Source organism: Globicephala melas, chromosome 1, assembly GCF_963455315.2.
Source record: "Globicephala melas chromosome 1, mGloMel1.2, whole genome shotgun sequence".
NCBI lineage: Eukaryota > Metazoa > Chordata > Mammalia > Artiodactyla > Delphinidae > Globicephala > Globicephala melas.
The window spans coordinates 122,486,395-122,498,999 of record NC_083314.1 but is presented as its reverse complement, the minus strand read 5'-3'; the positions used below and the strand labels follow the sequence as shown (position 1 = coordinate 122,498,999).

Below are 12,605 nucleotides of genomic sequence, written 5' to 3'. Positions count from 1 at the left end.
TAATACAAATAAATCTTCAGTGGCTTTAAGAATTACTATAGGGCTTCCCTGGTGGTGCAGTGGTTGGGAGTCTGCCTGCCGATGCAGGGGACACGGGTTCAAGCCCTGGTCTGGGGGGATCCCACATGCCGCGGAGCAACTGGGCCCATGGGCCACAACTACTGAGCCTGCGCGTCTGGAGCCTGTGCCCTGCAACGAGAGAGGCCGCGACAGTGAGGGGCCCGCGCACTGCAATGAAGAGAGACCCCCACTTGCTGCAACTAGAGAAAGCCCTCGCACAGAAACGAAGACCCAGCACAGCCAAAAATAAATAAATTAATAAATTTTTTAAAAAAAGAATTACTATAAAGACTCCCTTTCAATTGCAGAAATTAGTAAGAAGTGACTTGCAGCACTCCCATTTAAGCTAAAGTCTAAAGTGTAGATAAACTGTCAGCTTGAAAATCCCATTTAAATGTTTACTGGCTTTGTTGCTCACATGTGCACTTGGAAACAAAATTTACAAGTTTCAGATTAAGTTTATTATTCATCTCTGAGGCAATTTTTGGTGCTCAATCATTTCCCCAAGTCTCATCTTGGTTATCTCTCTAGCACTGGTGTTCCTCTTCCTTGTCCCTGAAGCCATACATTGCCCTGGAGCTACATGCATAAAAATACTGACCCCTCCCACAGTCATGGGAGCCAATGGCACGTTCTGAAAAGTAGCACTAGCCATTATCTTGCCTCAGGCACTAGCACCAGGCCCAACCAGAGTGTAGGTCAGCCTTGAAGAAGGCACTCCAAAGAATAACAGCCATCACTCTCCCTGCCACTGTCCTGATGTCCTGCACTGGTGGCTGCCAAAACTGAAATGCCTTAACTAAGCCCTGACAAACTCAAGAGCTCCTGTTCACATTACTATTATATGCATCAGTTTGACAAGACATGAAAGTCCTAAACTTTATTTCTAATTGCTATTTCAGTCACATAATCAACCTTATCCACATGCCAAAATTTAGGTTGTAACTTATATGTGATGAAAACCACAGTGACCATACATAGATATTTGCTTACTGTTTTTATTCTGTCCATCTGTCAATTCTATATAAGTAATTCCTGGTCACTGTTCTCAATGTGATTCTCTTATTATGACACCTAGCACAACTTCACAGGTAAGTTTATGTTTACTGAATATTTTCTATCGATAGTGGTAGCACTGGTGATGCTGCAGCTTCTGTGTTCTACTCTAACAAGTATACAAGTATTGTCCTACAGATGGGCAAGTTTTTGCCAAGATCTATATACTCTTTTCTATGACTTTTCTAATCATCATAGTTTTTCATCTATTGCACATGTAAAACTTGCCAAAAAAATTGATTAAAAAATGAAAAGTGGACTTCCCTGGTGGCGCAGTGGTTAAGAATCTGCCTGCCAATGCAGTGGATACCACTTCGAGCCCTGGTCCGGGAAGATCCCACATGCCACGGAGCAACTAAGCCTGTGCGCCACAACTACTGAGCCTGCACTCTAGAGCCCACGTGCCACCACTACTGAGCCTGCATGCCACAACTACTGAAGCCCATGTGCCTAAAGCCCATGCTCCTCAACAAGAGAAGCCACTGCATTGAGAAGCCCGTGCACCACAATGAAAAGTAGCCCCCGCTCGCCACAACTAGAGAAAGCCCACGCGCAGCAACGAAGACCCAATGCTGCCAAAAATAATAAATTAATAATTTTTTTTAAAAAAATGAAAAGTAAGTGTCCTTACAAAGTGAGTTGAGTAATGACTCATGCCCAAGGAGTTTAACTTAAAAATGGCAAAGAGGGGCTTCCCTGGTGGCGCAGTGGTTGGGAGTCTACCTGCCGATGCAGGGGACGCAGGTTCATGCCCCGGTCCGGGAAGATCCCACATGCCGCGGAGCGCATGGGCCCGTGAGCCATGGCCGCTGAGCCTGCGCATCCGGAGCCTGTGCTCCGCAGCGGGAGGGGCCGTATCAGTGAGAGACCCTCGTACCGCAAAAAAATAAAATAAACATGTCAAAGAGAAAGTCATTCATTAATTTAAGGTCAGAGGCCTGCAAGCTACTTGACCTTAAATGAAGGCCAAGAGAAGCATCCATTAGTAGAAGTTTTAAAAGTAGATATTACCTGTGAAAGAAATGTTTTTTTCCTAATGGTGAAAGTTGTGATATCTCTTCTAGGTTATCTAATAGCCAATATTCAGGAAAGGAGATAAATATCAAATGAGCAACAGGCAAAAGAGCTGGGTACCACTCAACCTACGAGTGCATCATGGTTCCACAACTCTAGAAGCATGCCACTTATGTGGTTTTGAGAAACTGTCTTCCCTTAAAGCATTGTTAGACATGGTAGCAATGCCCTGCTCTCTGTTCACATAAGCCAACCTAAACTACAATAGAGCTGAGGTATAATATGACCCCAGTAACTCTATTTCAAATATACTTAAACATTTGTAACATACTTCTGAATTTCAATTTGTGAATAAAATAAAAACCACTGTTTATTCATCATATCCATACTACTCCTCAGACATTGTGCCAATCTGATCCTTACCTTGGTCTACGAGGTGATTACTGTTATTCTCTTTTACAAAGGAGCACACAGGCCTAAACAACTGAAGTAATCTGCCCCAGGCATGAGAATGTTAATAATACTGTATATTTGCATAAAAGAAAATGTCTTTTAAATCTGTCATTCCCTAGTTTTCATACTTGAGGAACAACTGCAATCCACACTCAGAGGGCAGAGGCTCTAGACACAGATTCCCCTGTAACACATTCATTGGAGCAGAGGTCCCTGTCAGTGATGATCAAAACACTGCAATGTGCTTGCAGCCTTCAGGAGCCTATGCGGATTTAGACACATTCTTGGGCCCTTTCTAAAGTCTTGTTAGACCTTTAGATCCTATTTTTAATAACCCTTATAATCTTTTTAAAATACTCAGCCAAAGATCAAAGCTGCTGCTCAGCTTTAAGCTACACACTCTGTATCTTCCATTTTCATTTGTACTTATGCAGCATTTACTGTTTTTTTCATAGCAAGGAACAGAGTTTCCTTCATGAAGGAATAAAATTTGCCCTTAAGGAAAATAGTATTCATTTTCAGTAAACATTTACTATACAAATGTTTTTACTACATAAAAGCCTTTACCTTTTAGAAAGTTAAAGGCTATTAACACATGTATGGAATCTAGAAAAATGGTACAGATGAACCGGTTTGCAAGGCAGAAATAGAGACACAGATGTAGAGAACAAATGTATGGACACCAAGGGGGGAAAGCGGCAGGGATGGGGGGTGCTGAATTGGGAGATTGGGATTGACATGTATACAGTAATATGTATAAAATAGATAACTAATAAGAACCTGCTGTGTAAAAAAATAAAATTCAAAAGAATTAAAAATTTAAAAAAGAAAGTTAAAGGCTAACACTGAAGAAAGTAAAAAGGTGGATAAGACCTGATCTTTCCCTGCCAGGGGCTTAAAACCTAATTATGAAGACAGTAGGAATCAGGGTCAGAATTTAAAGTGGAGCCTCTAGGTCCCTCTCGAAGGAACAACTTCTCATACCATTTTGCTTCACTGAAGAGCAAGCTCTGGCTTCCCAATGAGAAAAATGAGAAAGGGTGCTGAAAATAATAATCCTTTAAGAAAAATGTGAAGGATTCTGATTCTAGCAATAACTCTTTTTATTTTATTTTATATATTTTTTAATTCATTTATTTTTTTTTAGCAATAGCTCTTAAGGTGGAGGGGGCAATGCAGGAGAAAGGGAGCAGTTTCAGAATTGACTTGAGTATGCATGGTGATGTGCTTTTACAAACCACATAGCCCCTGCTCTCCACACCTTCCCCAGAATCACTGCTATAGGGAGCCCCCAGGCATAGAAGGGAGGATGCCATGCATCTCAGAGGTCTTGAGATAGGAAGAGACTGAGAAACACAGTGTCTAATATACTGCAGTTTTTCAGGTATGGCTCCTAGTGACACCATAGTATATATTCATTTTTCTATTTGTCCTTATTTAATATTGAACAAGTAATATTTTACACAAAAGTCTACATCAAGAAGGACTTAATTCGAGTAGATGATTACCTTCGTCACTCATTAAGGTAAGAGGCTGTCTCTTCAGAAGACCTGAACCACTGCAAAGTTGAGCTGCTTAGAAAGGAGTCTGTGATAAAAACAAGTATGAAGATAGTTATTTAAAGGAAATAATTTTAACTTATTAAAAACAAACCTATGCTTCCCTCTTGCGTCTCCCTCCCTCTCTCCCACCCTCCCTATCCCACCCCTCCAGGTGGTCACAAATGGGAACACATGTATAACTGATTCACTTTGTTATAAAGCAGAAACTAACACACCATTGTAAAGCAATTATACTCTAATAAAGATGTAAAAAAAAAAAAAAAACCTTTGGGGAATACTCCCACAATCTACTATGATTTACGCTCCCTAGAAACCCAGAGAATTAGCTTAATTCTCTTCTAACATATAATACTGCAGGTATCTACTCTCTTTTGAGACAACTTCCTGTTCTTCTTTACTACTAAAATAAAATTCTCAGTGCCACAGTCTCCTAAATCTACCTCTGTCCTTATTTTATTATCTACTCTCACACTTCACATCCACCTGTAAAATGCATCCCTACACAGTTGATATCTCTGTATTATCCTCCACCCGTATGGACTCTTTTTCAGCACTCACATTCATGTTTTTATATTTAGCTGCCACACTGATCAATAAATTGATTGTGGTACATGGTATATTTCTTTCAAGTTTAGCTTTTTTTTTGTTCTAATTTTAAGGAGAGGAGTTGCATATGTATGTGATGATGATGATATAACATAACTTGTAAAAATTTGTTACAGAAAAGCATCTTTTAAATAAAAGGGAAAAACTACTTAATTTTACCACGTAGAAATTACTACTAAGATTTGGTTATTTTTCCTATTGGTCCTTTTTCTATGTATGATTTTTAACTTTTTATTTTGAAATAATTTTAGACTTAGAGAAGCTGCAAAAATAGTACTGAGAGTTCCTGTATACTCTTCACCCAGTTTCTCCTACTGATAACATCTTCTATTACCATAGTATACTTATCAAAATCCTCTATGTAAATTTTGACAAAGGGAAATCACACTTTTTGTTCACTGTTTCTTACATTTAATTTATAAGAAGCATAGGCAGTTCTATTTAAAATTTTTCAAAACCAACATTTTAATGTCCAGGCAATATGATACTACATCAATGCATATTTTTAATTTTTTTTTTTTTTTTTTCTGTACGCAGGCCTCTCACTGTTGTGGCCCCTCCCGTTGCAGAGCACAGGCTCCGGACGCGCAGGCCCAGCGGCCATGGCCCACGGGCCCAGCCGCTCCGCGGCACATGGGATCCTCCCAGACCGGGGCACGAACCCGTGTCCCCTGCATCTGCAGGCGGACTCTCAACCACTGCACCACCAGGGAAGCCGCCCCCATGCATATTTTACTTAACTATTTCCACACTGTTGGATAACTAGATTGCTTGCAATTTTTTTCTATTATTAAAAATTCTCATCAACCCAAGTTATACTTTTTAAAAATATCTACTAATTTTACAGGTCAAAAATGGTCTCTCATTATAAATTACTTTTTAAATTATTATGAAGGTGGACATTTTAAATGCTTACCAGTCATTTTTATTTCATCTTTTGTAAATTATTTATCAGGTTGTTTGCCCATGTACTTGTGGGTGTCTGAATGTATTATTTACAGATTTGTGTAAAGCTTGCATATGACTATTAAGCTTTTGACTCAAAGACTGTAAATATTTTTCATTGTTTGATGATTGTGTTTTATTTGTTTTATTTTCATTTTGAAAATCTAAAACACTTTTGCCAATTGAAAACAAAATATTAGTAATTTGTAATTAAAAGGCATTTTTATTCTCAAACTGAGATCTGCCAGCCACTAAGCGTCTGAAGATGTACCTGTTGAGAATTATGGGAATTTCTTTCCTTAAAAAAAAGAGTCCATATATTATTTAAATTTGACAAAAGCTGCAAAAGGTACAAAGGTCAAATAGGAGGAATCCCAAGTTATTTTTAAAAATGCCACATTATACAAAATAAGAACAGCTTATGAAAGGATCAGTTTGTATTGTATGTTCTCTAGTGTTAATTATTTTATACTATTTTAGTGTCTTATCAATATTCATAACTATAACTAAACACTAATTTTTTATTATTACAAACTGAAAATCAGAAAGCTATGTTACAGTTCAACAATACCAAATTGCTAAGAGTCCCCCAAACAATCCAAGCTTTCTTACATCTCCTGCCTCTGCCCTTACTGCTCCCTTTGCCAGGACTCTCTACTGCTCCCTCCCTCCACCCCTACCAAATGGAAAACTCCTGTCATTCCCCTCAACCACACCAAACCCTCCTCTCCGATACCATCTTAATTATTGGGTCTGTTTTTCTATGTTTACTTTTACTATCTCATATTAAATTTATTTTTATAGCTGTCCCCCCCTCCCCAACTGTCAATAACCTGAGAACAAGGGATTCAGTCATCACTGTAACCCCAGTGTGTAGCAAAGTTTTTGACATATAATAGGAGCCCTTTTAATATTTATAAAATGAACTGAATTATCCACATAAGGTAACAATCTTCAGAGAGAGTTATAAGAAACTCGACCTTGTTTTCTGAATTATACTGATAAATAATACTGCAAGTTCATCTACCAACTCTGTTATCAGTTCTGCCTCATGGGGCCCACACTTTCAGTTTGGCACTGTCAAATGTTTTTTATTCAGTGACAGTGACTCAAGCAGAAAAGAACACCTTTCCTCAGGTAGATGATTAAAAATGACTCACTTTTTTCTTTAACTTTTTATGTTGAAATAATTTGATACTTATAGAAGAGTTTGAAGAATAGAACAAAGAACCGTTGTATACCCTTCAACCAAATTCACCAACTGTTACCACTTGCCCATATTTCTCCTTTCTACCCACACACACAAACACATACACACACCACAAAATATTCTTCCTGAACCATTTGAGAGTTATTTGCAGAATCACGCCTTTCCATCCCTAAGTACAAGGATATTCTTCATTTCCTAAGAACAAGGTTATTCTCTTATGTGACCACAGCACATTTATCAAATCCAGGAAGATAACATTTATATAACACCTTTACCTAATTTATGGTCTTTATTTCTTTTTCTCCAATTGTCTCAATAATGTCCTTTACAGAATTTTTTTTTCTCTGATACAGATCAAAGATCACAAATCACATGTTTTTGGCATGTCTTGTCAGTCTCCTTTACTGGAAACAGTTCACACTTTTTTCATGACATTGAAATTTTTCAAAAGTACCAAGGTAGTTATTTTGAAGAATGTCTTTTTGGGTCTGTCTGATGTTTCCACATGATTAGATTCGACTTACGCATTTTTGGCAGGAATACTACAGAAACGATGTTGTGACTTTCTCAGTGTATCATGTTAGGAATCAAATCTTAGTTTATCCCATCACTGGTGATGTTAACTTTGATCACTCAATAAAGTAGTGGCAGTCAAGTTTCCCCACTGTAAAGTTACCATTTCTCGCTTTGTAATTAATAAATAATCTCTAAGGAGATACTCTGATAACACATAAATATCCCATTCCTCCTCAAACTTTTGGCAACCATTGATTATTCTTCTGAATCCACTGTTTCCATAGTGGTTGCAAAATGGTGATTTTCTACTTCCATTAGTCCTTCTACATTTGCTTATGTAACCATTCTTTTCCTTAAATATCTTCTCCTTGATTTGTGTTTTTATGCCTTATAAGTAAGTCCAAATTCAAGACTTTTTCAAAAGTTATTTTTAGATCTATCTTTAAAAGTTATCACATTTTTCTTTAACTTTACATTTTCAGTGTTACATGTTAAGAAACCCAGAGCTGACATTTCATATTGCACCACTTAACCATTTTTGTACTCCATAAAATTTGTTTAAAACTTCAAAGTCTTGCTTCAAACTGCTAATTGTAATCCAGGACTAGCTCTGTCTCATTACAGTGCTACCTAATCAGTCATGGAAAATGTCTAACGCTTGTCTGAGAATCTTGTTAACACATCTCTGGTTTGTACAGGCTAATTCTCATTTTTATCATGTTTCATTGCACAGTGAAGAATAAGAAAGATTTAGTCTAATCCTGTAATTTAGGTACCAGTAACATTCTATTCTACTAGTTTAATTTCGTGTTCAGAAAGAATCAAAATGAAATCCTCAGAGAAAGGATTGATCTAATAACTTCAGTGAAAAAAAATACTTTGGATGTTAACTTTCTAAAGTTTAAGGATTTTTTTAAACATATGTGTTTACAATTAATCAACCACTATATTAAACAATAATTTAGGCAATTTTGCTACTAAATATTACTCAAATTCTTTATTTCTGAAGTCCTATCTCTAGTCAGTAGATTAAGGGCTACGGGTTCCAAAATATGCTGTTTTTCTGAGTCAAGCAGTCAAGTCTAGAAGTGCCACTCTGTCTGAAAGGACCCACAGACACATGTAACACTGCTTATGTCCATGAAGACTGTTTACCAATGAAATCATCAAGAAAGAGCCAACATCAATTGTGTATGGTGAAATATCATTTGAAACTTGGAAACTGTGGCATGGAGGATCATAGATTTTCAGAGCTAGAAAGGACCTCGGTGGTCATTATCCAGGAGGCAAGGGAACATGATGTGATTTGGCCACAATCTACTCACATCAAGTAGATAAGGATGAAGTGTTAATTAAAAATGTGAAAAGGAGACTGATGATCTGAAGAGCATAAGTCTATTAGTGTTTCTTTAATACAGTTTTGGGTTTGTCATCCCTGCCTAGTTCCTCATCTTTTGCGTCCTTCCTCTCCCAAAAGCTATGGCTCTAATCTCAGCCCCAGCCTGGTTTCTAGACGCAATCCTCATTTTAGAAAGGTGACATTTAAGAAAATTTAGCCAGCTTCTCTGGAGCTGACATCAAATTAACCATGCTCTTTTTTCCATAACTCTGAATTTATATGCAGAGGTTTTGCTCTGACTCCTTGACCAAATTCCCATCTTGAACCAATGACTGACTTGCTCTGCTGACCACTCACCTGCCTAGATTTTCAAATGTTAGCATAACTGAAGATTCCCCACCATCTTGCTCTTCCTTTTTGTTAGTATATCTCTGTAACTACATGTTGAATTACTGCATCTCACATCCAACACCTGTGATCTTTCTCATTTATTTATTTATTCAACAAACACTTATGGAGTACCTCTTCCATGTCAAGTATTGTGCTAAGCACAGGTGCAGTTAGTAATGATGAAAAGGGTATACTTTAATTCCTGACCTTAAGGAACTTACATTCTTGTGAGGGTGACAGACAGTAGAAACAACCATGTACTTACAAGGTGGGAAAAGAATTAGGAAGGAAATAGGAAATAATGTAGTCGGGGAAAAACCTCTCAGGGAAGGTAACATTAAGGATGAAGATTTGAAGGATAAAATGAACTAGCCACGTGAAGTAATGGAAAGAGCATTTCAGGCCAGAAAACAGCAGGTGTACATACTCTTAAAAAGGCTTGGGAAGTTGGAGGAACTAAATGGAGGCAAGTGTGGCTGGAACATATTGAGGGATGAGGAAAGATGCTTAAATGAGAAAGGAGAGGCAGAGCATGCAAACCCTTATGGGGCAAAGGAAGTCATCTGGATTATAACATTATTGTAATGAGAAGCCACTGAAGGCTTTTAACTAGGGAAACCACATGATTTTCATTTTTAAAAGATTACACTAGTGAGTTGAAAACAGGTGTTAAAACAAAAACATGGGGTACATGTGTCCTTTCGAATTACAGTTTTTTCAGGGTATATGCCCAGGTGTGGGATTGCTGGGTCATATGGTAGTTCTATTTTTAGTTTTCTAAGGAACCTCCATACTGTTCTCCACAGTGGCTGTATCAGTTTACATTCCCACCAACAGTGCAAGAGGGTTCCCTTTTCTCCACACCCTCTCCAGCATTTGTTGTTTGTAGATTTTTTGATGATGGCCATTCTGACCAGTGTGAGATGATACCTGATTGTAGCTTTGATTTGCATTTCTCTAATAATTAGTGATGTTGAGCATCTTTTCATGTGCCTGTTGGCCATCTGTATATCTTCTTTGGAGAGATGTCTATTTAGGTCTTAGGCCCATTTTTCAGTTGGGTTGTTTTGTTTTGGTTTTTTTGATATTTATCTCCATGAGCTGTTTGTATATTTTGGAGATTGATCCTTTGTCAGTTGCTTCGTTTGCAAATATTTTCTCCCATACTGAGGGTTGTCTTTTTGTTTTGTTTATGGTTTCCTTTGTTATGCAAAAGCTTTTAAGTTTAATTACATCCCATTTGTTTATTTTTGTTTTTATTTCCATTTCTCTAGGAGGTGGGTCAAAAAAGATCTTGCTGTGGTTTATGTCAAAGAGTGTTTTTCCTATGTTTTCCTCTAAGAGTTTTATAGTGCCAGGACATGGAAACAAACTAAATGTCCAACAATAGATGAGTGGATAAAGAAGATGTGGTACATATATACAATGGAATATTACTCAGCCATAAAAAAGAACAAAATTGGGTCATTTGTAGAGATATGGATGGACCTAGAGTCTGTCACACAGACTGAAATAAGTCACAAAGAGAAAAACAAATATCCCATATTAATGTATATATGTGGAATCTAGAAAAATGGTACAGAGGAACCTATTTCCAGGGCAGGAATAGAGACACAGACATAGAGAACGGACATGGGGACACAGAGGGGGAAGGGGAGGGTGGGATGAATTGGGAGATTAGGATTGACATATACACACCACCATGTGTAAAATAGATAGCTAGTGGGAACCTGCTATAAAGCACAGGAAGCTCAGCTCGGTGCTCTGTGATGACCTAGATAGGTGGGATGAGGGGTGGGGGGAGGTCCAAGAGGGAGGAGATAATGTATACATATAGCTGATTCACTTCACTGTACAGCAGAAACTAACACAACACTGTAAAGCAATTATACTCCAATAAAAAAATAAATAAAAATTTTAAAAATCAGAAACAAAACAAAAACAAAATCATGTCCACAGCAGCATTATTCATAATAGCCAAAAAGTGGAAACAACCCAAATGTCTATCAACTGATGAACGGATAAACAAAATGTGATATATCAATATAATAAAATATTATTCAGCCATAGAAAGGAATTAAGTACTGATACATGTTCCATCATGGATGAACCTTGAAAACATTATTTCTCATGAAAGAAGTCAGACACAAAAGGCCACAAATGTATGATTGCATTTACATGAAATGTCCAGAACAGGCAAATTCATGAAGGCAGAAAGTAGATTAGTGGTTTCCAGGGGAAGAATGGAAAGTGCTTAACAGATGAGGGGTTCTTTTTGAAAATGTCCTAGAATTAGACAGTAGTGATGGTTGCAAAACATTGTGAATGTACTAAAAGCTACTCAATTGTACACTTTTTAAATGATTAAAATGACTAATTTTATGTTACATGAATTTTACCTCAGTAAAGCAAAATACCACTCTTTGGACAGTGATTGGTTTGTAGGGGAGAAGGGCTAGCAGCTGCAGGAGGTGGTCCATAACTGGGCTAGAGAGGTGACTGCAGAGCTGGAGAAATGAGGAAAGATCCACTATGTAATTTGGAGGTAAAATTTACTGGATTTTCTGATGTCAGGAACTGAGAGTGGAAGGAGTGAAGCAGGGAAGGAAGGAAGGATAGAAGTAGGGAGAGAGAGAAGGAAGGGAGGGAGGGAGAGAAGAAGGGATCTAGTACCCAGAGGCTTCAGACCTGGAGGAGGAATGTGTTTCAAGAAGAAATGAAGAGTTCAACTTTGCACACAGTAACCTTGAGATGCCCCCAATCCAGTTTGGACTATCCTATGTTAAGATTCCACTTTCCAGTATATTTCTTTAAGTTTTCTAAACTTCAGTTTTCTCATCTATAAAATAGGATTATTAACAGCGTTTATCAGAGATGGTTGCTGTGCGAATTAAGTTAGGTAACTGATGTAAAGTTCTTAGCACAATTTCTAACACATAATAAATCTTGAGTCACTGTTAGAGATGATTATTGTCATAATCTCTAACCCGATTACTATATTTATTCCATAAACTGCCTCTCTGTTCCTTCTTCTAGCATCTGCAGATGCTTGGCCCAAACTAGAGGGCTTGTTTTGAACAAAGTCTCAGACTCTCCCAATCTATTCTCTCTTACTGCAGCTGAGTCCACAACTGGCCATGATCTTAAACAATATTGACAGAGGGACCTGACTCGGTAAAAATAGTATTCAGATCCCTTAGCCAGGCAGATATATTCCTATGTGGAGAAGGCACATGGGGCTCCAGTAACTGCATGACACTCTCCTTATTAAGAGCATTCAACTCACTTTCTTCTAATTTTATACCTCCTTGGCATTCTCCTGTCCTTTATTTCCCAAGCGTTCTTCTCCTCAGGGAAGAAAATGTTCTGACAAGCTGACATGAATATTTGGTCTACTTGGCAGTTAACTTCCTCATAGAGACTTGTAAATTGATGCTCTGATTTATAACCAGAC

The 12,605-nt window shown here is 37.8% G+C and overlaps 1 protein-coding gene across 6 annotated transcripts in view; it reads right to left on the bottom strand.

The window, feature by feature from the left end:
- Window positions 1–12,605, bottom strand: part of SLC44A5 (solute carrier family 44 member 5) — a 377,697-nt gene that overhangs the window by 314,984 nt on the left and 50,108 nt on the right. Inside the window, exon 2 of one of the 6 annotated variants that reach the window (XM_060304202.1) lies at window positions 4,092–4,170. The exons of the other annotated variants lie outside the window; for them this stretch is intronic. Coding sequence (XP_060160185.1) covers window positions 4,092–4,104 — 13 coding nt within the window. The 5' untranslated portion in view covers window positions 4,105–4,170. The remainder of the gene's footprint in view (window positions 1–4,091; window positions 4,171–12,605) is intronic. 6 annotated transcript variants of the gene reach the window in all.